The sequence below is a fragment of the Amphiura filiformis genome, chromosome 17 (genome assembly GCF_039555335.1).
Source record: "Amphiura filiformis chromosome 17, Afil_fr2py, whole genome shotgun sequence".
In the NCBI taxonomy this organism is placed as follows: Eukaryota; Metazoa; Echinodermata; class Ophiuroidea; order Amphilepidida; family Amphiuridae; genus Amphiura; species Amphiura filiformis.
The window spans coordinates 37,862,229-37,889,970 of record NC_092644.1 but is presented as its reverse complement, the minus strand read 5'-3'; the positions used below and the strand labels follow the sequence as shown (position 1 = coordinate 37,889,970).

Genomic DNA, 27,742 nt, shown 5'->3' with positions numbered 1-27,742 from the left:
ATGTTATAGCTTAATTTGAACTCATTAGTACTATTTATTGTATGCTTTATGTGACATCAATAATGGCATTGGTTTTAGTGCTGGACACTATTAATATGTTGATAAGTTATTTTAATAACTTAAAACTTAAAAGTTTATTTTCAATTATCTTTATGTCTATTGAGTGTATTCACATTTTGGAAAAATGTAGTAATAACATACATATCTGCGACTGTCATTGTGAGCTCAAAATGGTAACATAATAACGGTAACATACTTGTAATACAAATAGAATTTGTAAATTGGTTATTCCAGATGAAGTCCATATACCCCTATCCCTATGACAGACATGACCTTAATCTTCCACACAGGGAGTGTGAATTTCAAATGGAGTTACCTGATCTGAATGGGCAACTCCATTTTAAATCTACCCCCCTCCCTATGTGGGAGATCATGGTTATGTCTTCAATATGGGGTGTATGGTTTTCACCTGGAATAGCCTGATAACACCCTCAGATGTTAAAATTGATATTTGCATTTGAAGAAAGTTGTAAGGAAATAAATGACATTTTGAGTTGAGTTCAATAGTCAATATTTAATGGATCTATGTCAACATTATTTTAGTTCTAGTTGTTTTATTCAGTAGCGTATATAATGATGTATTAGGGTCAGTAAACTGTAGGGAAATAATGTGGGCAGTTAATTGCCAGGGGTTAATTGGTTCCAAAACATATTACACTTTTAAAAATATCGGGAGATTGCCGCAAGCGACCTCTATGGTGTGTATAAGACATTGAAAATTGTTGGTTAAAAGAGCTCATAAATTAAAATCACAAACAGTAATATCCACATTAAATATCTACATTTTAAACAGAAATGCTTTTCAAAAACATACCCTGGGGGGGGGGCAATCATCTTGAGCCCCGGCTTGAGCCAAATAGGGAAAATGGGACCACCTGTAAAAAATTTTAAAAAGTGTGTATGCTTGAAGTGGCTATAAATTTGGGACATCGCAACATGTTGAAATTAGTGTCAGTCCTGTTAAATGATACAATAATTATCCTCAAGACGGTGTTTGTTAAACTGCGATGTTTACTTTTTATGAAATAAATTACTTTCTCGGAAAACTTTGAGGGGAAGTACTTTATTAAGGTACATTGTATAAGGAGTTAATTCAACAAAAGCATGGGGAAAAGCAGCCATATCCACTGGATATCAGCATATCTGCATAGTTTGCACAAGATCCATTATTTGGTGCTGGGTTTAGGTTGAGAAGCTCGCACATCAATGGGTAAACGTTTACCTGCAATGAGAAAATAAACATATTTGTCGTAATTTTGTCATAGTATAATGGCGACTTTGAAAAAGTAGTACATTTTTAGCGCTACATTTTTGGACAAAGCTTCTTATGGTATATTTTAACATATCTGTGTTAAAAAAATCATATACACTGATGTTTGTTTATATGGACATAAAATGATGGTATTCAGCTGTGTTTTATTGTAGCCATTACGTTTCACTACCTGGAGAGAATTGATCAAAAATTGAATTCCCTCCTGAGGTTTGTTTAGATCTGTCAATGTGTTGACCAGATCACAAGGATGTCATTATAAATAGCTAGAGGCAGTATATAACACAAATGGGTCAATGAGTTGCATAAAAATGACATTGTGTGGTATTTCGTGCCTGCCAACCCTGCTATATGTGTATTACAACATGATATGTCACTGTTCAAAAATGATCAAGACTCTTATATATTTTAATATACATGTAGACCCGGCATGTAGTAGGGGGGCCTACATTGACTCACCGATTCGAAGGGTTCTTTTTTATAACCCTTCTTAAAGCTGGGTCCCTGAGCAAAGAAGATAGATTTCATTTCTGTGTTACCGTTATCATATCCATGTCCAGATCCAATAGGGGGCCTCCTTAATACACTGGATGAGTTCTGAGTTTTAAAAAAAAGTATTATAAAAAGCAATAATCTTGTGATCAAGAGGTCATAATAGGCCAGCGAGTAATCAGCACCTAAAATTATTAGTTACCAAATATAACACCAAAATATGGGTCAAATGTTATGCTTGTACATATTTCTATTGGACATTGGCTGCATTAACTCTGAAGGGGGCGTGGCAATACAAAAATGCACTTAAATTGTTTGAGATTTCTTATGTTAGAGGGAGTGATTTGAGACCAGTTTCAATGAAATCGGACCATTTTTTTAATTATGACCTCTGTATGAAATTTTTGATATTTGACCTATTCGACCTTATAACTCCTGAACTAAGCACCGTCGGAAAATATGACAATTGATTTTTTATTCCCTGTGATAAGAGAAACAATTTGAGATACATTACAACATGATGAGACTGTTTTTAAGTTTTCCCCCCACTGTGACCTTCGACCCCTCGTGGGAATCACAGGGGCATAGAAAAATGGAACCAATCAACTTTTTATCATTTCAGGTTGGGATGCCAAAAAAAACATGGGTTCCACTTATGTAGAAATATAAAATCCCAAACCCATAAGAGGCTGTGCAATAATTATGAGCCCCCAGGGCGGGTAAAATTTTCAAATTGCTCGCCAAAAATCGCTTGCCCCCGCCCCTCTCGGCTCGCCAAAATTGCTTGCCCCACCCCTTTCGGCTTGACAAAAATGTCTTGCTCCCCCCCACAATTTTACCCTCCCCCAGGGCTCATAATTATTGCACAGCTCCTAACGCTATGGCCTCAGGCCCTCTGAAAGTGTAAACACATTACCTCATAAAGGACCCATGGTGAGTCCACATATCCTATGATCTTCAGATGCCTTGAATTATCTCCGTAATGATATTGTTCAGGGAAGTCTTCTTGCTTAAAAACGTGAAGATTTGGATGTGCTCTTCTCAGGATACTAAACAACTGCGTTATCATGAAAAAAAAAACCATGGCAATTTTTTTTTGTTACAGAAATTAAAACATGCATTATTAAAATTATTATTATTATTATTAAGTTTTCACAAAACTATTATGTACATACACTGTAAAAAAGGGTGTCTTCCGATATAGACGTGTCCAGTGTCTTGAAAGTAGACACATCTACACAACAGAGAAACATAAGAAATAGAAACACATGCATTGCAGCTTATTGCATGAAGACACAATCTAAGACAACTCTGTGAAGACGATTCAGCCGGATCCAAATTAAGACACAAGTCTCGTCCTTATTCAAGACATGTCATACATGCAAGACATGTCTAAATTGATTTTGTGTCTTCTGGTTAGACGTGACTTGCCTGAAGACACGTATCTTTGACAGTGTCTTCAAGCAAGGGGCATGATTTTATTTTATCTTTTGTTTTCTATTGTTGAAGACATCGTCTTCTTGCAAGACATGTCTTCAAAATGATGCAAAGACACCATTTACAAAGGAATGGGGAGAAAGAGTACCAATGACGCATTTCATAATTCCACGAAATCCATGTTTTATGGTCGTTAAAGTTGGCAAAACATGCATGTAATCAAATTTTGGCTCAATGTGTCTATAGTTTGCCTTATACTGAACAGTAAACTGGCCTCAAAAAGAAACTTATAATTGTTCACAAGGTCATATCTTAAAATCCTATCCATAAAATGAACCAATATTGCACACAGGATTACTTCAATACTCTACTCTAAACACTGGTCAGTAACCAAACAGTTGTCCAACTGACACAACAGCAAATGCACTGACATGGAACAGCTTCCTGGACCACATTCACGGCCCAACAATTGACACCCAACACAAGAAATCTGTGAGTAAGTGGAATAATGTGGAACAAGACCTGTCTCTTGAAGAAAGGGTGTGAAAAGAAGCAGCCTTGTTCCACACTTTTCCACTTACTCTTTGGAAATAATCACCTGTGTGTTCGCACAGATTTTTTTTGCTGGGTGCCAATTATTCGCCTGTGAATGTGGTCCAGGAAGCTGTTCCGTGTCAGTGCAATTTGCTGTTGTATCAGTTGGACAACTGCTTGGTTGCTGACATGTGTTTAGAGTAGAGTATTGAAGTTATTCCTGTGTGTAATTTTTGTTCATTTTTATGGACAGGATTTTAAGATATGGCATTTTGAAAAATTAAAAGTTTCTTTTTGAGGTCAGTTTACATTTCTGACCGATACCAATTTTTATGTGCATGCACTTACCTTTTGCAATTGCCCTTCTTTAGGTTCCAGCTCAAACACAGTGTTAGACACGATCAACATGTGCACATCATCTGGATCGATGTAATCATACATCGATATCGTCTTTTGAGGATCCAATGTCACATGTCCATGATCGCTGACAATGATGACATCGGTGATGTCTGACAAACCTTCGCTTTCCAGCTTGGTAAAAAGATACCCAATATCTGAATCGATTTCTTTGATCATTTTGATTGCTGTCGGGTCTTCATACCCACGTGCATGGAGAATAACGTCTGGCTGTGGAAAACGTATCAAAGCTAAATCAAAGTCATCTTCTTGTAACCAAGATAAGGCCTCATTAACGGCTTGACGGTTTGGATAATTAGTCCACTGCAAATAGTAGCTGATGACATTCTTTGTTGGCCATACACCATTTATAGCAACATTACAACCAGGATACTGAATCGTGGCAGCTTTATGCCCTTGGTTAATTGCTGTCACCCAGATTGGTTCAGCTCCCTTCTGATTCCATAATTCTGTGTCGTTTAAACCTTCTAAAAATGAGTATTGTCTTTCTAATGTTTTTGCATTGAAGTTGATGTTAAGAAGAACGCCATGGGATTCAACATATAAACCTGTTGTTGGAAAGATTAATAATTGTTAGTAGAATGGAATCTTCCTCCGGAAGCTAGAAAAGTCCTTACCAGAAGGCTGGGCTTTCGATACATTAGTTAATAGGTGTTATCTTCGGAGGGAAATTAAGAAAATGTGCCATATCGTTGCTCGCATCACATTATTGTCGTATCTCACGAAATACAGTTTCCGAGAAAATCGCGATTGAAATTCTTTCGGAATACGTGCAAGCCTATAGGCCTACGTAAAACTTGGAGAGGTCCATTAGGTTTGTAGAAACTCGTAATAATTATACAGTTCATCTTGTCAAAGTCAATTAGGGCCTTAATGTTTTACTGACCTGACAGTTTCGACCATCTTGGGCGATGGCCAAGAATGGCCGTTGTGCAGAAGCTTGGATCAAACATATCAATGGTCAAAACTGTCAGGTCAGTAAAACAGAATTGGTTTAGACAAAATGAACTGTATGAATTCATTATTTTATTATGAAGTAATGTTCTATAAAATCATATCACGTCTTCCATCTTAAATATGGCATAAAAATCCCTGTTGAATTGACTGAGGCTTGTGGGTAAAGCCACGATTTCTCCGTGATACGGAAAAACGGAAAAATTCACGGAATTCGGGGTTTGCTCACGATCACGGAAATTTGAAAATGCGACAAAATAGTCAAAAACTGTGTAAAATGTGTAACCTTTGTGTTGATTTGCAAAAGAAAACAAAGATGATAATTTAGCAGTAGTCAACCATTAAACAATCCATTCTAGCATTTATTCTAGGCCTACGATGCAAGATTCTGGCTGATACAGCTATCGAAAGTACACACAAGACAATTAATGATGCTTAATTTTAATGGGGATGTTGAGGGAGACTACAGTAAAAAGGTACATATAATTACATAAGACAAATAACACTTTTAAAAACATGCTTGTATTCACTTTTCACTGCTTTATAATGGAAAATGGAAAATCACGGAATCGACTAATTTGTAACACGGAATTTAAATTTTGTAACACGGAAAAATCGTGGCTTTAGTTTATGGGCACGGTGAAGATGGCTCGAGATATTGAGAATAGACATTTGTACTGAATTACGTTGAATATTACCTGAGACTAATATTCAGGTATATTAGTCTCAACCTGAGACTAATATTCAGGTATATTAGTCTCAACCTGAGACTAATATTCAGGTATATTAGTCTCAACCTGAGACTAATATTCAGGTATATTAGTCTCAACCTGAGACTAATATTCAGGTATATTAGTCTCAACCTGAGACTAATATTCAGGTATATTAGTCTCAACCTGAGACTAATATTCAGGTATATTAGTCTCAACCTGAGACTAATATTCAGGTATATTAGTCTCAACCTGAGACTAATATTCAGGTATATTAGTCTCAACCTGAGACTAATATTCAGGTATATTAGTCTCAACCTGAGACTAATATTCAGGTATATTAGTCTCAACCTGAGACTAATATTCAGGTATATTAGTCTCAACCTGAGACTAATATTCAGGTATATTAGTCTCAACCTGAGACTAATATTCAGGTATATTAGTCTCAACCTGAGACTAATATTCAGGTATATTAGTCTCAACCTGAGACTAATATTCAGGTATATTAGTCTCAACCTGAGACTAATATTCAGGTATATTAGTCTCAACCTGAGACTAATATTCAGGTATATTAGTCTCAACCTGAGACTAATATTCAGGTATATTAGTCTCAACCTGAGACTAATATTCAGGTATATTAGTCTCAACCTGAGACTAATATTCAGGTATATTAGTCTCAACCTGAGACTAATATTCAGGTATATTAGTCTCAACCTGAGACTAATATTCAGGTATATTAGTCTCAACCTGAGACTAATATTCAGGTATATTAGTCTCAACCTGAGACTAATATTCAGGTATATTAGTCTCAACCAGAGACTAATATTCAGGTATATTAGTCTCAACCTGAGACTAATATTCAGGTATATTAGTCTCAACCTGAGACTAATATTCAGGTATATTAGTCTCAACCTGAGACTAATATTCAGGTATATTAGTCTCAGATATTCGTTTTCATCGTTTTTCTGCATCGATCATATATGGAGTAAATTTAGACGGTTTTTGGACTTTCTAAAATTTTGACCCAAAAATTGACGTATTTCGACCTTAAAACACTTTCATGCCTTCTACATTATTTTGACACCATGTTTGGACATTCAAACATTTTGGCGTATGAGTCGAATAAATAAAGAGAACTCTTAAAGGGGTACTATACCCTGCCCAATTTTGTGCCTATTTTTGCATTTTTCTCAAAAATTATAGCGCATTGGTGACAAGTAAGATATGTATATTATAGGGCAAGGACTACAACTACTGCACTGGAAATTTTATTTCAGCACAGACAACAGTTGTGGAGTTATGTACAGTCAAAAATGAGGGAAAACCAATATTTGATCAATAAATCAATAACTACTTGCCTTGAGTTGCTGAATTGTCAGTGCAGTAGTTGTAGTCCTTGCCCCTATAATAAACATATCTTACTTGTCACCAATGCGCTATAATTTTTGAGAAAAATGCAAAATAGGCACAAAATTGGGCAGGGGTGTAGTACCCCTTAAGTTATAGTTTTGAGATACACGTTCCCGGTTGGATACATTCGTTTTAATGAAACCTTTCTTAATATAAACATGCATAAATTGCCTACGATTAATAATAATTGTTTTATTTTTAGAAGAATCATAAAATATATATGTACAAGCTAAATGGGTTTGATGTCGATCAAAATCAAAATTCAATTTTTAATGAGCTATTCTCAGAGCTGTATTTCACTGAAAACCCCATCATATAAAGACTTCTATAGAGATAATGGTCATTTTAGTGTTGCTCAGAACAATAAAATACAAAGGAAGATGAATACTATTATTGGCTATAGTACAATAATCAAAATCAATATTTCCGACATCAAACTCATTTTGCTTGATTACATCATTCAAGGCCTACCCGTAGCAATACTGAATGTACTGGGGCTTGGGCATAACTACACAATACCCACCACACCATGGGCACAGCCCCGAGCTGCTTCGAAGGGAATAGCCCCCTCAATTTGATATTTTCTTGTATTTTGACAAATAATCCCCCTATAGTCACATCATAATTTCTTTTACATTTTGGTTCTTGGACAAATGTCTTCAACGAAGCGCCATCTATCTAGTAGTTGGACAAATAATCCCCCTACAGTCACGACATGGCTTTTTGGATTCTGGTATTTGGACAAATAATTTCAGACAGAGAGGGCGTGTTGGTTGAAAACAGCCCGACGGCGTTGGTCGGCGTAGACGGAGTTGAAAACTCATTATTTCAGTACATCCAAGGTTCCACACCATGGGCCATTAACCAAGTGCGTCCATGTCCAAATAGGATATGCACGCAATTCTTGGTTTTATGTTGGCGCAGTCGGCGCAGACATAGTTCTGAATTCACATAGACACACTTGCGTGTAGGTCTTGGTTTTACGTTGGCGCAGTCGGCGCAGACGTAGTTCTGAATTCGATAGAGGGCTTATAGGTCTTGGTTTTATGTTGGCGCAGTCGGCGTGGACATAGTTGAGAATTCGCAGTGTTCCGTAATTAATGGACAGACTTGCGTGTAGACCTCATAGTTGAGAACTCGCAGTGTTCCTTTCTTAAACACAAAGCACGACTAAACATAATGTATGAGGGAATGGCTCGTTCTAACAAGAAAGCCCGACTGCGCGTTGGGACGAGAGACCTTATTTTTTTTTGTATATTTCGAATCAATCGTATCAAATTTTTAATTGAGTTGTAAAAACCATAAAAAGAGTCTCAATCAGTCTCATTAATTTTTATGTATTTTGCTGTTTGTTGGTATAAGAAAATATGTAATAGTGCAATGCATCGCAACAAGACCAAAGTCATATAATTTGGATTCTATTATTTTCCCAATTTTAACGTGATAAAATGGACTTTACAATCCATACCCGATGACCACCCCCCTTTTTTTTTTTTTAGTTGCAGCTACCCAATGAACCCCTGTCTTTGGTTGCGGCTACCCATAACCCCCTTTTTTCTATAATAGCATATCAAAATGCAACTAAAAAATGCCGAACCTGTCCAATTTTGCTTCATTTGTCCAAAATTATGCCGAAAGTTTCAACATTTGGCTACATTTTCTCACAATTTTCTACCCGATGACCCTTTCTTTAAATCTTATATTCGATGACCCCCTTTTTTATTTTGTTTGTACCCAATGACCCCCTTAGTTTTAAAAATAACGCTTTGTACCCGATAGGCCCTATACTTCGCGACTCCGGTAGGCACATACCCGTCACTTCCAAAATTGAGTGCCCCCCTCCCCCCGAGGTCCAAGTTGCATATGGTATACAAATGTGACACAAAGACAGAGATATACACAATTATTGTTTAATTCTTGATGGTTTATTGATAGTAATAACAAAAATATACTTACAAAATTGGATGCAAATATAAGTGAGATGCTTGTAGTCATACAGTTATAACAAGATTAGAATGTACACGAATTTGTTTGCCTTATTAAGAAATACAGAAAGGTGTACAATAGAGTTGATAATGGTAAGCATGGCTATGTGTCATTCATGTTAACTGTGTTTTCTTTTGAAAATATGCAAGCTTCATAAGCATGTAATTGAAGATTCCGCATGTTTTGAAGGTGATAATGATACTTTTTTGATAATTTTGGCTATGGCGCACGGGCCCAAAACGGGGAGGCTGTATTGCACGCCCCACGGCTGGTACCAGAGGATGATTTTTCTTGTAAGACTGTCTGGATTTTTGCAATTTATAGTAAAAGTCCACGTAGGTCCCCAAAGTCCTTTCAGATATTAAAAGATAAAATTCCCATAAAGACGAAACAGTAATCTTTAGTACGGACCTACGTAAATTTTACATAAAATTTCCGCCATCAATTCAGTGTTAATTTTTATTATTCAGAAAATATTTTGGCGTATATAAAATTGAAATAAAATTCTCTGCTTCCTAAACCACATAAATTGAAGCATGATTGGGTATCACGAATCGTTATATATGATGTAGGCTACAGTTAATATTCAAATATTCTTTTACACATATGATGCTTCAGTTTTTACACAAACAAGAATTTGTCTTAAAAAAAACAGTTCACGGATCAGGTGTATAGTACATGTACTTTGAGCTACTTTGGTCTAACATTTAATATTCATATTTAACCTACTCTGCACTTATTCGACAATAAATAAGTGATATGAGGCTTAATAATGATACATGTGTCTTGACTCTGAAAAACAAAGGATCTCATTTTGCATTTAGGGTTTTTTATTGCGTCGCAAAGTAGCAAAACTTTCTTTATATATGGCCCAATTCGTGCCTGGAAAAGGCTATCCTCTTACAACCTATCAACAAGTCTGATTTCTATAATGAGGTGTCACCGGGTTTCATGAGATAATAGAGAGCTTGCGAAATGACGTTACTTTAACTTTAACTTTAACGTCTAGAGGATTATAGAGGATTATGTATTAGAGGATTATGTATTCAAAACCACTTGGTTTTGAATACATAATCCTCTATAATCCTCTAGACGTTAAAGTTAAAGTTAAAGTTAAAGTAACGTCACGACCAAGCTCACATTGGGCGCCCATTCCTTTTTTAAAGGAATTTTTATTAAGCCACCTACAGGAAACAAATTTGGCTATAAACTACGAAGAAAATTGTACATGTATGCAAGATGCCTTATCACTGAAGTAAACAAATTACACAGCCATTTGCTCTTGCTAGCTTTTGTCAGGGTCAGGGATATTTGTCTCATAGTCCTGCTATTATGAACACCAATATTATACAGGTTTGTAGGCCTACACATGGGTTATTACAAGAGTCAATAAACATTTGACCAATTAACTATAGATAATGGGCTTAGTTTTATGCAATGTAGTTATATTGAACTTTTTCTGAAGTCGCCTGCTGCATAGTTTTCTATACAGATGATATGTTTACTTTGTGATTAGGCCTGATCATGACCTGCTAGTTTGATTAACCAATCGGGTATGTGTATTGGCAGCATGAGACGGCTATAAGCCAATTGCAAACATATTTATAAAAAAGGCTAAAAAATTCCTACACTGAGTAGACTCTTTGCCGGGTTTAAGGGCTAAATAGTAATATGAGATGTGGGGGCAAGTGGCATCATTTCACTGCCGTGAAAAAATATTTCATTGAAAACCCTCCCACTCAGCTATTTTAAAAAGGTAATCAGGCTTCCTCAGCATGTGCAATAAATTAGCATTACATTTTTTCTTACTCATCTGGAATGGATAACAATTGAAATGGCAGACATGTTGGTTTTAAGTTCTAAGTGACAGAGAGCTATTTCTCTAGTTCGATTCCACAACCATTCACACTTATCACCTGTGTTATGGTTTTATTTTGCGAATTGCCCCGTGGTACTTTATGGAGGGGAGACTTTTATTTAAATATAAAGGACGAGTGGCCAGAATTCGGTAGGGTCTATACTAACTATATAGCTTTACAAATTCAGAGTCTTGCAATTATGATTTTAGAGCCAAAGGGGTAACTATATATTATAAAATTATAAAAGGTTAGAAAGTCAGTATTATAAAGCAAGTCAGTAAGATACACCTCTACACTTCAGACTGCACTCCATAGTAGGCCCACAGCTAAAAACTACACTGACAGAAAAAAAAAATTTAAAAAGAGGAGAACTTTTTTATTTTTATTTTTTTTCTACAATGCAAAATTGATCATTAAGAGGAGGAAGCAAATTATTTTTCACTTTTATGCAAGAAATAAAAGAAGAAGATAAAAATTCCTTTTTAAAGGGAAAGCCAGCTTCAATGCAGAAGAGGTCTTGTAATTAGTTTGGGTGGAAGGCATTTTTAGGATCAATCTTTTTTATGATCCATCATGTTTCATGACAGTCCACCAAACCAGGTGGTCAGCGTTCGAAATAGGCCTATGCCTCAAAAAGTTACAGGCCAGCCGGGCCTGTAAATCTGAAAAGTTACAGGCCCGGTTGAAAAGTTTCCGGCCAAAACTTTTAGAGCTTCTAAACGGGAAATTAAGCCGGGAAATATCAACATAGTTCCGTCAATGACAAGTTACAACAAGTTCAATAGTGACGTTTTAAACCAAGGAATTATTTGTCATGCATTTTTAAAATGAACTGCAAATTATAATTATACATTTTATATTGATAATAAAAATTCCTTTAAAAAAGGAATGGGGCGCCCAAATTATGTGAGCTTGGACGTGATATGGTGAATTCCATGGCATGGTGTTTAGATTTGGTCCCGGGGATTTGGTATCATAATGATTTTTTCTAGGGAAGAGTAGAAGATGATCAAATGCAAGACAAATGTGTTTGATTGGGGAAGGTGTATCACAGGACCGTTTTGGATGAAATAAATTGAATTGGAATGAAGCTGTCGTGTCAATTTGCGATTATGTGGGGTGGGGAGTTCAATTTTGGGGCATATTGTAGTGATGATATTGCTTTGGATATTGAATATTGTTGAATTTCGTTATGCAGGGGGGTATATGATGGATAGTATAGAAGAGGATCTACCCCTATGTTGACCAAAAGAAAAGTTTTTATGAATGTATAACGTCTGTGATACATATACATCATAACGTCTGTGATACATATACATCATCTACTTGCTAATACACTGAAAATCTAATAGAGATGAAGGATAAAAGACAATTACAGAACATTCATTCTTCAAAAGTAGCTATATGGGTATACAATGTTTACAAGATAAGAACGTTAATGTTTTGTACATGAACGTAACATCTTTGATACATAGTTGTTAACACACTGAAAATCTGACTAGAGATTTACAATTTGATGATATCCAAAAGAATACTTACTAACTTAGCATTGAAGAATTAAAATAATTACAGAACTTTCATTTGTTAACATACACGTAGCAATGATTAACAATGTTGAAAATACAAACGTAACGTTTTGTTCATAAACATAACATCCTCGACACATCTAGGATCTGCATAATTTGTTGATTAATGTCATAAACAGTCACAAAAGATTTATGGTCTGATCATTTTATCATTTTAAGGGGGACCCGATATTGCATTTGGAAGAACCAGGCTTTTCAATTACTATCAAAACTGCTGGGTACCAAACTTTTTGATACAGCTTGTATAGTAATTTGTTCTAATTTCCATGCAAAAGGAGCCAGTTGTTTCATCCTTATAGCTACACCATAATTTCCAATTACCCCATGCAGATAGATAAGACCTTGGTAAGATAAGCGTGTGAATTGTTATGTCACTATCACTATCTTGATCTTGATAAGATGCCTGACTTTGAAACTTTGGGTACAAAAACTCATACTCTGCAAGTTAGGTCAAATGTTGCACTATGATTGTTTATTTGAGCTTATTGGACTATGCCATTCAGATTAGGCTATTGTAATCCAAAGTGTTGGTCACCGTCTATCGGGTTCTAAGAGGCGGTAAACTGGTTACAAAGGTCAAAGTGGTTACAAAGGTCAAAGGTCTCGATTTATTTGGTGTTTTTACAAATCCATTAATGTTGTCTTTTAAACAAAGAATATACGCACACCATTTTATCCTGCGCATAACAGAAAACAATAATAAAATAAAATCCAAGCATATTGTGGATTTATTTCTGAGCAAGGGCATAATTTTAGCAAAATAGCACAACAATTGCGGAGTAAATCTAGTAAGACTGAAATTAGAAGCTACTCACAAGTACATGCCAATATTGTGGGACGCCTCCGTAGAGGGCGCCCCAAAAAGATAATGTTATTTGTTTTAATTCTGAACAGGTACCGGTAACTAAGGACGTATATAGATTACTATGTGTATAGTTTTACCCCAGTTTGTGGGTATTTGTCCCAGCTGTAAGTTTGTAACTAACGGAGAAATTAGAGTTAAACTAAAGTGGCAACTGATACCAGTACATCCATCGACCCCCCCCCCCCCCGCCCACCTCCTCACTCGGGTACTCATGCATAAGATATAAAGATATGTGCCCCTGTACCATGTCTATAACGGGTCGATTTTTTGCAAAAAGAAAGCCCTAAAAATGGGACCTTCCGAATTTGAGAAAAATATCCCTAAACATGGGTCCTGATTTGAAAAAAATTGGTAAAAAAAAGTCAAATCAGCCGTTTTTTAGGCAAAAAATCAAACATGGCTCCCTATTTGGGAAATAAAATGGTCAAAAACTGCCAAATCAGCCGTTTTTTAGGTAAAACAAATCCCTAAATTTGGGTTTCAGACTCCCAGTCCCAGCGGCACACCCCTGTCAAAATGTAATTCGAGTACCTCCCCGGAATCGTAACGTCATCTAATCACCATAATCCACATCACTGATGTAAGAGTCTGACTTGGGCTGTTCAAAACGGACATCTCGTTACTACAAATCAAGTGTGATATAAATACGTTGGCACGATTATAATACACAGAATATAACTTGTATAATATATAAATGTTTCTGGCAAGATCACGATTTTTTTATCGAAATTTAATTAATTTTATACCGTGCTGTGGTTTAATAAATAATAACAGTACAGATTGAAGGTGCATTCATGAATCATGTGTTTGAACATTTAAAAAACTAATACTTTGACCTTTAAAAAGTTACCGGCCAGCCGGGCCGGCAACTAGACTGCCAGTCAGAAAAGTTACCGGCCAGGCCAAAAAGTTACAGGCCAATGGCCGGCTGACCGGCCCTATTTCGAACGCTGCAGGTGGTGTTCGCATTGCATTTTCATCGTCAACCGTGTAATTGAACAAACATTAACTCCTATAACTTCCTGTCAACTCTTCAATTAATTACTCCAAATTGTTCTGTCTTTTTGTCTTTTCTGCCTTGCTCATTATTAATATAAAGAAATACACTGCAGTTTTTAGTTAATGGGCTAAAAACTGTCATCCTACTTGCCTTATACATGTACATAAATTTTATATTAATTTATATATTAATTCGCAATTTATGCATATCACATTATAAAATGTATAAAGACTGATATTGTTCAATAGGCCTACATGTATATAAATTATACCCATATCAAAAATAGGCCCTGAAATTACATCGAATTTTTCCCGTTGAAAAGACAAAACTGATGTTTAAGATATCAATTATTTAATAAATTACATTTTGAGTCATTTTTATCCATAAAACGATACGGTACAGGATATAGGATATTTTTACTTTGACTTTTACGTCCATAAAGGTTTTAATCATGTTATCAATACACACATCTCATGCTGTGCTGATCTCCAGGAGGTCTGAAAATGTAAATCTAAGAACGCCTGATAACAAGGATACTATCATGTTTTTTCGTTGACATGCTGTGGAAACTATTATAGGCCTGGCATATAACTTTTAATGTCATATTTCCTTCAAACCATAACTTTTGAAATTCTCACTCGTTTTCATTCGTTGAAACGGAAAAACATACTTTCCTTTTCTAATACAAATCGAATAACATGTCTTACATATATTTTCACCATAAAAATTTCCGCTGAGTAATTCAAACCAATGCTAGTACCCCGTAATCTCTTTATCAAACAAAGACGATCTCCGAATTAGATAGCCAGCTCTTAGCTGGCGAAAATCAGAATCCCTCAAAAGGACAGGGACAATAAAATGTTTGTTTGTTGTTGTTGTTTTGGCCAAATAATAATTTTATTGCTTTGATTACGTTCGATAAATTTGGTTTTACCATAGACCACTTATCTTTCCTATTTTGGAGATTGATGATAAAAGACATAATGTACGATTTTGGTAAAATTTTAATTTGTTCTTCTTTTTTGTCAAAAATTACTATGATTACATAATATTACTACTACATGTACTAGTAACACTTTATCTTTCAAGGTGGTCTTCTGATCATTTTAACCTGAGACTAGTAAACCAACAGTCTCAAGTTTACTAGTCTCAGTTTTAACTAAGCGAAAATAATGAGGTAAAAGTAAAAAACCGACTTAGCCGCTTAACTGTGGAGCTTTGGGGGATCCCAGTTTTATTATAAAAACTCTAAATTTTACTTTGGAGGTTTAGTCCTTTACATGGTATTTCAGATAGCATTGGGCAACTACAATCATGTAAGAAGTACAAATTTGTGCAAAATATGCAGCAAATGATAGCTTTACTGTAATACCAGAAGATGGGAGAAATATCTTTTCTGCTGATCAAGCAGACCCCCCCTCCCCCATCCAAAACATAGCCTGGAGTGACTGTGAAGACTGCATGTATTATAAACACAAGTGTGTATAACTTTGTTTGCCAAGTCATGGAACCTTTAATGTGTTTGAAGAGCATAATTATCTTTATCTATGGTTAAACAAACAACCATGAACAAGATCTTGTTCTGTTACACATACATGTACTGCTCTGTGGTTAAAGTTTTGCAAATTACCAGATTTGATTTTGTTTACTTACGTTTTTGCAGCAGTGCTGCATTAATTCTGAATTGGCTGGGTGTTACTATACTGAAATTTTCGAATGTGAAAGGCATTTTGTACCACTGAAGTTTTTCGTACACATCGATAGCTTTATTAATATAAAGATTGACTTTTGTAGAATTTTGGTTGTGTATACATTGATTTTATATGTGATTTCATTGAAAGAAGTGTTTTTTAATGCAATGATTTTCAACAACACACTCAACCTGGGCTCCTTGCATGAGGAATATTAGCTACAAGCATTAGCTGAGCATGCGTCCTGTCAATTTCTACTCTCACACCCCTGATTTAGCATAGGGATTGGGCTCGTTTGCATATGCATGAGTTCGTTGAGTTGGTCGTAGCGTCCTTGGAGATAGTACATTTCTAGTAAAATGGTATAGATGAGTTTATAGTCAAAATGCGTGATGTATTTTAGCAGTTTAAACGTAGGCCTATGTTTTTGTAAATGTGCATAATTTCCAATCACGTCGCAGATGGCAACTATCACAGCACAAGTAATAATTTATCCTAGTGTATTGCCCCGGTAGAATACCTTGCATATGCCATAGACAAATTTTGATAACTTGGTTGGTAGACAGAGATGACGTCAGTGGTACTGATTTTGGTTTAGATCTGAAACCATATTATACCTCAGGTTTAGATTGAGAAAGTATAGGCCTACATATCAAGTAATTATCTGGTGGGAATTGTTTTATTGTTGTATTAATTGTGGTATACTGAACCCGACAACCACATTTGAAGAAAATAATTATAACTATGATTAATTTTATCATGGGCTATATTTTTTGCCGGCGGAGGAATATGGATTTAGCCTGGGGAGTTAGCTTTCAAAAACTGTATCACGTATCATTACATGTGGATGGGATGGGTGAAGTTTCGTGTTACCAAAGTATGGTGTGTTACCATTACAACAACAACTTACTTATTTACATAGTACATCCAATCACAGCGTGCTGATCTGTCTAAAGTAATAAACAAAGGTTGTTCAGTCGCACAGTAACAGTGCATGCACGTCATTAGAGGCGCTGTAGTTTAATATGGATATGCAAACGAGATGGCCGGTGACCGTGACTCAACTGTAAATGATTATTCTTCGGGACACCTTGACGGATTTTCCCGCAATTGACACACCGTGCTGTATTAAAGCATGGTAAAGTGAACCTGTAAAATGTACCAAATGCAGTTTTTGATATTGCGGTACATGTCAGCTATTTTTATGCAATTTTCGGCCGTTGTTTCGGCCTACAGTTTGTTTAGGACTTCTTTGTTGTGGACCATACTATTTTGTTTTTACGAAAGTGATAATTTCTCCATCATTTTGTTTCAAGTTGCTTTATTTATTACTAAATAGCCTATTCGGTCTGGGTATTAAATTGATAGGCCTAATGGCGCAGTGTAAAGGACCATGCGGTTATAAGTTGAGACTCCCAAAAGACTGACGGCGTGACATTTTTCTTGAACAAATGAAATGATAATGATATTTTCAAAATGAATACTTACACCCCTCATAGGGGTCTATGTAAAACAGTCAATTATCAGAATTGCAAGTGTAGTCTAAAAGTGACAAAGAGATATTGTATTCTCTGGTTTGGAATGAGTATTTATGACTGAAAGCAGTTTAAGCAGCTAATTAGCACTAATTAAACCTTTTGAATAAATAATTAGGTCTGTTAATGAAGTAAATTTTGATCACCCTGTATACATAGAAGCAAACATCGCACCCAAAATAAAGTATATTTCTGGTTGGCTTTTTCAATTCAAGCTCTGTTTGATTTTGTGGTCCTCAGATTGAGAAAATATTCCTGAAAAGAAAAATATACCACATGTTCCTTAAAAAGTTCATTTTTACACACTGTATATCGTCTAGTACACCCTGAATATTGATTTCGAATTTTGGTCAGTTTAATCTCTGTTCTTAATGCTTTCCAGAAATAGGCCTACCTGTAATTGGTTCATAAAATGATATAACTATTCATCGCAAAATTGAAAACAATGGCCATACCCGATGTCAGTCAATGGTATATCCAAACCACAATATGAACCTGAAGACTCGTCATCAGACTTAGACACTATCCATGCTATCAATGAGGAATTGCTATTACCCCATACCACAGTATTATGTTTAATCATTCCTAGGCCTTATTAAAGGCTCAAATGCATACAACTTTTTAACTCATTTATGTTAAGTACAAACTTGAGAATAATTATGTTCTTCATTTTAAGTAAATGTCATCATATATTATTAAGTATACCAAGAAATGAACTAAGTAGGCCTACTCAGCATATAAATTAATTTGTGCCCTCATTGTGGGTTTTTAAGACAAAATAAAATAAAGGAAACAAACATCATTCTCCTTTTTACAGTGTCGTTTCTAAAAGCTCATTTTTAAGCCAAAGGTCCTCTCAGTGAATGTGAAATCCAACATTTTTTCTTCATTCACTGCGCCGTCTTTTTTAAAGACATTTCTTGTTTTAATCTCCATGTGTTATTCAACATTTTTATGTTCAACCAGCATGCAGGAGAATTTTAGATGTGCTAAGAACATTGTAGGTTTTACAAAAGCAAAACTTCAATTATAATTATAATGAGTTAATTAAATAAAGCCTAGTAGAAACGAGATGCAGGGTATCTTAATTTTTTAATGGCATTATCACCCAAAGTTTTTTCCTCCATCCCCTACACAAAACCCAATGGCATATAAATATTAAAATTCCTCATCAAATTTATAATATACTAATTAATCACATCCCGTGAATAAAAGGGATGATATTTGATATTACTATATTTTGCATAACATCAGAGAAGATGCATTTCGATTGAACATCTGCATTTTGTTCCATTCAAAGAACAGTAGTTTTAGCTAGTATGATATTGGATTCATATAAGCCTATCCCTCAGAAGCCTATCCATAGAGACGAATTCATCTGACATTTGGTTTGTAATGGAACATTTTCCAAATGCAAAACATGCAAAAAAACCAATGTCCGGATATTTTAGGCGGGGAGCATCATTTGATATAAACCAAAGAGTCCCTCTTTCAAATTTTATATTTACGTGTAATCTCGCTATATCATAATTTACTGATACTTTGGTCAAAATTTACATTAAAATGATCAGAAAAAAACTATTATTGTCAAAATTTCTGTTTTTGGTGTCATGTTATTTATTGTATTTTTGGCGACAAAAAAGAAAAACCCACCCTATTCTACGGGCGGACCTTTCAACTTCAAGTATAGGGTCGGGTGTTTTTTGTACTTGTTTTTCTACAGAGAGGCTATCTTGAAATTACGCTAAAATATCACCAAAATCTGAAGAATTTTTACAAACATATTTTCTATGATTTAAGCAAAATAAATGTTTTTTTTAATTCTCAAAAACACAAATTCCAGGTCGGTTGGGCCCGTAGAGAAGGGTTTTTTCGTAGCCTTTGATACTATTATTTTTTTTTAAATTTGCAACATTTTATTAAACTTAACTAAATATTAACAAAAACTGACGCTAAACTTAATTTGTATCCATCATTGAAAATCAATCAATTCCGGAAATTAAACTTGTTATTAAAACCCCAAGCCACGAGGGGTTGATTTGTTTTTAATACCCAAATCTGCTAAAAATATTCTAAAAGCACACAGTAAATTTGAAAACAGATAACACTTTGTACTGCATGGATGGAAGCGTGTGTGCACTATCTATGTGTGCAATGTACCATGAACAAACAATTACGTAATAATTGCTCCTACTATAATTACTGTTTAAGTGGTAATTTTCGCGTACAGTTATTTTTGCGATTTGGAGTTCAGTACAGAATCATTTTTGCAATTGTTATTTTCGCGATGCTTAGTCTTGCCCTATACTTGTAATACATTATTATATATACTAGTATTCGCGAGGTGTTAATTTCGCGGATGGAACTCCATTCGCGAAATCCGCGAAAATAAAACCCTCGCGAAGTGCGCTTGCTTTCTGTGAACTTGTTTTCATTAACTTAAGGGGTACTACACCCATTGATTTTTTTTTTGCATTTTTTGCATTTTGTGAAGAAATTACAAAAAAAATGGACAAAGTGGTATGCAAAATGAAGGGGCAAATCTTCTCGTTTTATTGGTGGCATCGGTATCAACGTAGCTTACATACTTTTAAAAGTAGAAGCCAAAAGGTGGTACATCACTGATGATTTAAATTCACTTCATTTTGGAACGCTTACTATCAACGGATTCCGTTAAAATTTTGGACATGTGTTGCTAACACGTTAGGGAAATAAAGTTGATATGTAAAATGGGAATAAGTGGTTCCTGATTTCTTTTATGACTTCATGAACTTGGTGCTTCACAACTATCAAAAAGGAACTGGTTAAAATGCTTCTATTTTCAATGTTGAGCTATATTTTGTATTTTTAACTTGCGACATTATTTCACTGAAACTTAATTAAGCCACAGGTAACAGGTTACCACAACCATACTACAGCAATGTTGAAAAATTGTATTTCTTGTCACCTATACCACCATATTGGGTAGTTTTCCGTAAGCTTACCTTTTGTGATTTTGGTAACTATTTTATATTTATTTGTGAAATCCGTCTCAACTAGGCATTCTAAATTGTACTCACCATTTACATCCCAAGGTATATTAGTATATCCACCTTGCACTTCTCGATATATATCCAGTTAAAGACAGAATATCAAACTTATTCCTCATTATGACATGTATGATATCACAAACTCTCACATGTGTATTCAAAATTGATGCTTAAATTTGACCTGAACCAATTGACCTATAACCTGACATACGGTGACCTAATAGCCTTTTCTTCTCCAAACAACACATTATAGTATTATTGACTAATGACTATTCATCCATTGTGTAAGTGTTTATATATTTTGCATGCACCACTAGATTTTCTATAGAGAGTATAACAAAGGATTTAATGTATTCTATTCATGTACCCTACTTGAACATGTTGAATAGAATAAATCATGGCTTGTTATGAAACACGCATCTGAGTAACTAGGATACAGTAAACAAAATATATATAGGGCTAAAATGACTTACTACAATTGTTTAAAAGCACTTTTTTTCTTCTTTTTTTCATAATTTTTTATTTCACATGATCCGTGCATATATCGCCTAGCTATAAATGAAAAATATTTATTTAGACCAATCAAACCAATATATGGGTGTAGTACGCCCTTAAAGGTGGGTAACCTGGTTGCCAATCTCATCCCCCACTCAGTTACCTCATTAAAATGCTGATTTTTGTATCAGATGAAAGCTCATATTTTTCTCATAAACATATTGACCCCGGGATATTGACATTTGGCGTTTCAAATCGTTATATTTCCGTAGAAATCATCAAAAACTGTCAAAATTAATTAGTCTCAAATATGGTATACCATATTTTGAGACTAATTAGGCAGTTTTTTGATGATATCTTCAGAAATACACTGAGTTGCAACTTCTAATTTCAATATGTTTATGAGAAAATAGGGCCTTTCACGTGAAATCAATATATTACATGATCATGATGATTATCATTAATAAAAATACTGTAGACTACCAATATCATGCTGTATAAATGTCCGTAATTCCATTAGGAATTAGACATATTGACAAAAAACATTTACCTGTTCTTTTTGCATGAGTGCTTGAAAGGGATGACATTTCATATTATACATAAGTTTTAAAGAATTTGATTTTCAAAATATATCAGGTCACCTTCCTTTAAGGTAGTGTACTTGTTTTAAGCTGTTTCTTTACTCAATGAAACTTTCATTAATTGAGTAAAGAAACAGCTTATTTTCAGGGCAACCATTTTCTTGGGAGTGACTTCATTTTAAATCTACACCCCCTGACCCCTGTGTGAGAGACTAAAGTAATGTCTTCCATACAGGGTGTATGTCTTTCAACTAGAATAGCCTAAAATTTGTACATCATATACCTGGTATATGGCCGGGTTTGCCTTTTGATGGTCCTGTGGGCAAGGCAACATGATTGATGCAGATCTACTCACTCAAATGGCTTTTACCAAGATTGTGCGCAAAGTGCGGCAATTTGGCATTTTAATAATAAATGGGCCAATCTAGGGTTAATTTTGGTCTAAAATAGACCAAAAGGGAGATGCAAATTGTAAATTTTGTCACAACATATCTGTCAACTGAGTAGGGGAGGGATCTGATTCGCCACCCTGCGACTTGTTTTCCGTTCAGTTGGTGTACCTTGCTCTTTTTCTAATAATTAAGGCTTACTCAACAAGAATGTTGGTTGTCATGGTCACTTGGACTGTCAATCATGATGATTATAACTAGTACCCACCACCAACTTGTGGGGTCGCCGGTGGGAGAAAACACCCCCAACATACATTACATATGCACATACATAATGACAAATTGCATTGAACTGGAAGAGAATGGAATTCCTGATATCTATTTGCACAAAAGGCTGGAAATCCCGACAAATTACTAACAAAACCATCTGGAATTCCAGCAACTCAATGGACAAAAATATGGATTATTTTGTTGAAGTCTGGAAATCCAACCAAGGATAAACACAATAAACCTGGAATTCCAACACCCTCTATGCCTTCAGACTAACAAAACGGTGGAAAAATCTGGAAATTTTGTATCATTATTATTATTATGTCAAAATTTTCAACTTTTCATTATTACGTTTCTGGCAGGGAGGGAGGGGGTCGGCTGAGAAACGAAACTAGTTACGTTTATAGGACGTCATCGATCTTTTGGTTTGTTCCTAAAGCATCGGAACATCGCACTGCGCTGCGATGTGGAATAAGATTTGTAGGCGAGTAAACACAAATATGTTTAGCATTCCACCCTACTTCCTTTTATTTAAATATGCTTAAAAAATTCATCTTCAGAACTTTCAGTTTTACCTTTTCATGAAAATGGTTCATAAGTTCTATAGACTTACAACTGTATAGTTTATGAAACACTTCAAGAAGTTTTTTGATCAACAGAGGGGCCTAACCAAACAAAATCAAGCAGGAAAACCTAAACGAGTATTTTCTTGATCGACCTTATACCACATATTTCTAGACATAAAGATTAGCCCAAAGCATAATTTCAATACATTAAGGGAAGAGATATGAACGCTTGGACAGTATTTATTGTGGGACATTAGCGCACATCACACATCGAATTGCATTCTGAATACGAAGAATGTCCTTCTGATATCAACTAACTTTGATTTTTTGAAATTCGCAATGTAATACACATTTTATGGCAAATCATTAAAAAATTATATTTTTGATATTGAACAGTACTCGAAATAAATTTTATAAATCTGATGATTTCTACTTAAAGTGTATGTAGGTGGGATGAAAAGCCGACAATCAATTGAACATTTTGACCTTTCATAATTGAAGATATTGTTTTTTTTTCAAAACACACAAAAACAATTTGGTCTTTTTGAAAATAAGTCCATATCTTCAATATGAAAAGTCACAATTTTCAATTGATCGTCGTCTTTTCCTCCCAGCTACATAGAATGTAAGACTATATCATTAAATTTATATAATTTACTTCCAGAACTGTTATATCTCCAAATTTTGAAAAATATCAAATTTTAAAAATTTGTCATAACATGAATATTATTTGATATCAGAAGAGCATTCTGGTTCAACAAACCTGTTAACATCATTTCTCAATTTGACTGGTCCTAATTGATGCGATAACATTAAAATTCAAAGATAACCTTCAATAATATGGTACCAAATGAAGACCGGGGCAAATACCCTACAATGTATTTTAAGGATCTTCAGAGGTAGCCAGCTTGGGTTCACCCCAAGAAACCGATCCACGGAGAGAGTTTGTCACGGCCCAAAGGGGCGGAACATATACAGCACTCAACGTGATGATATGTGTGTCTTGTGAGTAGGTCCAAATATTTTAACTCGAATATACCCGATGACCCCTTTCTTAAAACGTCATACGCGATTACCCCTTTCTTTTAGCTTCCCCTAATCCTATTAAATCCACAAAACAAATTACGTTCCCATATTATTAACATTTACGTAATCAAATATAACAAAATTCACATACTGAATTAAACATCCACGCCTAAACCCAGAACGTGCCATCATTTGAACAACGTCTGCGCCGACTGCGCCGACATAAAAACCCCGACCTATATCCAAACAACATAGCATACCAATCAGCTTCATCGGGAACAAATCGACCATTCCCATATATAAAATCACATTTTAACTACGACCACGCCCAAAGCACAAACTTGCCAATTTTAACTACGTCTGCGCCGACTACGCCGCCATAAAACCAGGATCTACGTTGTCCAACTTACATGTACCAACAACAAATTCAAACACTATCAAACACAAAACAACATATTGATGGCCTACTCCTTCAACGCCATTGCGGACAAATTCCCTCATACTGCATCCACGCCCCATTTATAAAATCGCCACTTTTAACCACGTCCACGACCAAATGCTAAATCTGCCACTTACAACTACGGCTGCGCCGACTGCGCCGACATAAAAATCAAGAACTATGTCCAACTGTACATGTACTGCCCACACATTCACACACAATCAAACAAAAACTAACATATTATAGTCATTTAAACTAATTTAACGTAAAGGGAAACAAATCCCCCTAACACTATTAGTGTAGTCACCAGAGGGGGTTCCCATGCACCGAGTGCTTTTTTTTTTTTTTCTAACTTACATTTTTGTAATCCTGAAGGTGTCTAGTAAATGAATTTTGATGTTCCCAAAATTAAATATTGTCCCATGGGGTTCATTTGGCGGCCATCTTGGATTCCGACAAAATTCAATGAAATTGACATAACTTTTGAACTAGACATCATAGGAAGACAAATGACCCCATTTTTCGGGATAATGTGGACATGAGCAATCAATTAAAAGGTTTATTTTCATGATTTAAACATGTTGGATACATTAAAATGCAAAATATTATGTCCCATGACATTCATTTGGCGGCCATCTTGGATTCCGACAAAATTCAATGAAATTGACATAACTTTTGAACTAGACATCATAGGAAGACAAATGACCCCATTTTTCGGGATAATGTGGACATGAGCAATCAATTAAAAGGGTTATTTTCCTGATTTAAACATGTTGGATACATTAAAATGCAAAATATTACTAAAAATAGTATCTTCACGAGTATGCCTTGATCAAGGCATACTCGTCTGTAGAGCTCCTATTATATATATATAATAGGAGCTCTTTTGGTACATTGAGAAGGATATTTTGATGTTATTGATTTATTTACTATTTTCTCTTCTAGGTGCATGACTTAACTTATTATTAGCTAGAACTGGTGTTAGTGAACTAAAAATCGTAGCATAGTTAAGTGGTGGATAATCATGCCAAAACGCAAGGGTGATAAAGGTACCAAGTCAGACTCACTGCAGAAACGTCCACCTGTAAATTGTATTGTACATGTGAGTGGTATTGAGCATCTAGATTATACACCGCTCAGTAAAGTAAGGGGCTCCGCCACTGACAAGCTGGCTCAGCTACATGACATTTGCGACAAAAGACACATTGAACCTCGTGATTCACCCTATCGCATGGATGATGTCTGTAATCACATTCCGGAGAGTCTTGCTGGTGTAGATTTATATAGAAACAATTGGATATCATCGAGGCTGCTACCAAAACTTTACTGAAAATCAATATCGTTTGAAATGTAGTGCTAATGAAGCTTCAACATCACAATCCTCTCGTAACCGTAAATTACAATTATCAACTGTCATGCGACTGTTCCCTCCACAATGTATCTTTTTACTGGAAATTAAAGTGTCTGGAAAGACTGAGAGACGCATCAAATGCCCAGTATTCAAGGACAAATAAGGAGCATTTAAGGAGCCTACTTGGAAACAGATTGAGCCCCTGGCACTAGAACAAGGACTACATACATCTTCTACATAGCATGGTGCTAGGTGAGGACCGCTTTGCAAGAAAGGCGAATAAGAAGCTGAAGGTCCTACTTGAGAACCACATTATCCATGACTCGATCGCCTATGCCAAATTTCATCTAGGTGACAAAGGGTATATCACCAACAACCTGGTCTACAGCGGCAGCATCTCTGTCGCAGACGCGGTGATTGGAAACTACCAAAGCACATACTGCTCTGCACTATCATCCGGCACCTCTACAGAAGCAAACAACTTGCCACTATTCTCAGTAAGCTGGATATAACTGTGACACTGAGACATATAACTTTGCCTTGGAACTTGAGACAGTGCTGGCCAAGGATCTTGATGAGGTTTCCACATCTCTTACTCTGCAGATCATTACCGGCGAGGGAAAGGATGTGCTTCATCTCGAATGGGACAATCTAAACAGAACAATGACAAATATTCATGGGCCAAACGTGGTGAACAGCACTGGTGGGATAATGATACAAGATGTGAAACCCGGGTTTGATACCACTACTAACCAGGATCGGACTCTCCCTCTCAACGAGCGTAGATCTACCCGAGACCATGGCTTCTGTTCATATCTGTAGTCAAGTCGGGCCCAAATTTCCTGAGGGAACCGTGTTCACTCCGCCCATGATAAATAGCGAAATGTACTCAACATGCATCTCAAAGAATATCGTGTCTGGTCATTTACACGGGAAGCAGTGGGGGAAGCAGCCTGTCCCAGGGTTTGGTGGCTTCTTGATCCTCTCAGCTACCGGTGTGAAACCCCAAAGAAAGTCAACTATCGACTATTTCACCCCTATCCATCACCCCTTCACCATCCAAGTGGGTCAGGAGTATGTCCTTGTCTTCATATGTGACATACTTCACAAGCATGGTAAGAGTGGAGGGTTCTTGTAAAGCGAGGTCGAGGGTCTCACGAGGAGTACATGTCTGTACAAGATTCAGCAAGGTCTTGGGGTTGGTGACCTCAACGTTCTCCTCTTCAATGAATCGCTTAATTAACAAGCGCTTCACCGGCTTCACCGACTGTTTAGAGGCAGAACAGTGCTTTTGCATATGTCTTCACTGTCAATACACTACGTAGGCAGCCACTGGTAATGAGATCAGCCCCCACCAAACCCTGGGACAGGTTGCTTCTCCCAATAGCTTCCACAGATGTGAACAGGATCAGGAGCCATGGTCTCGGTTGTATCTACCTTTAGGGAGCGCACCTTGCTCCGCGTGTAGAGAGGGAGAGTTCGATCCTGGTTAGTGGTATCAAACCCGGGTTTCACATCTTGTATCATTATCCCACCAGTGCTGTTCACAACATTCTAGCCATGGATATTCGTCATTGTTTTGTTTAGATTGTCCCATACAAGATGAAACACGTCGTTTCCCTTGCTGATAATGATCTGCAGAGTATTATGTGGAAACCTTAGCCAGCACTGTCTCTGGTTCCTAAGGCGAAGTTGCATGTCTCACAGTGACCCAGCTTACTGAAGATAGTGGTGAGTTGTTTGCTTTATATAGAGGTGCCCGATACTAGTGCAGCATGTGCTTGGTAGAA

General features: G+C 36.0%; 1 protein-coding gene across 1 annotated transcript; it reads right to left on the bottom strand.

Annotated features, from left to right (window-relative positions):
- Window positions 1–1,153: 1,153 nt before the first annotated feature.
- On the bottom strand, window positions 1,154–26,588 carry LOC140137196 (ectonucleotide pyrophosphatase/phosphodiesterase family member 7-like). The gene is made up of 5 exons (XM_072158847.1): window positions 26,549–26,588; window positions 4,142–4,758; window positions 2,751–2,879; window positions 1,790–1,927; window positions 1,154–1,282 (listed from the first exon to the last, which is right to left on the bottom strand). The coding sequence occupies exons 1-5, from the start codon at window positions 26,586–26,588 to the stop codon at window positions 1,154–1,156; spliced, it is 1,053 nt and encodes a 350-aa protein (XP_072014948.1).
- Between the last annotated feature and the right edge of the window lie 1,154 nt (window positions 26,589–27,742).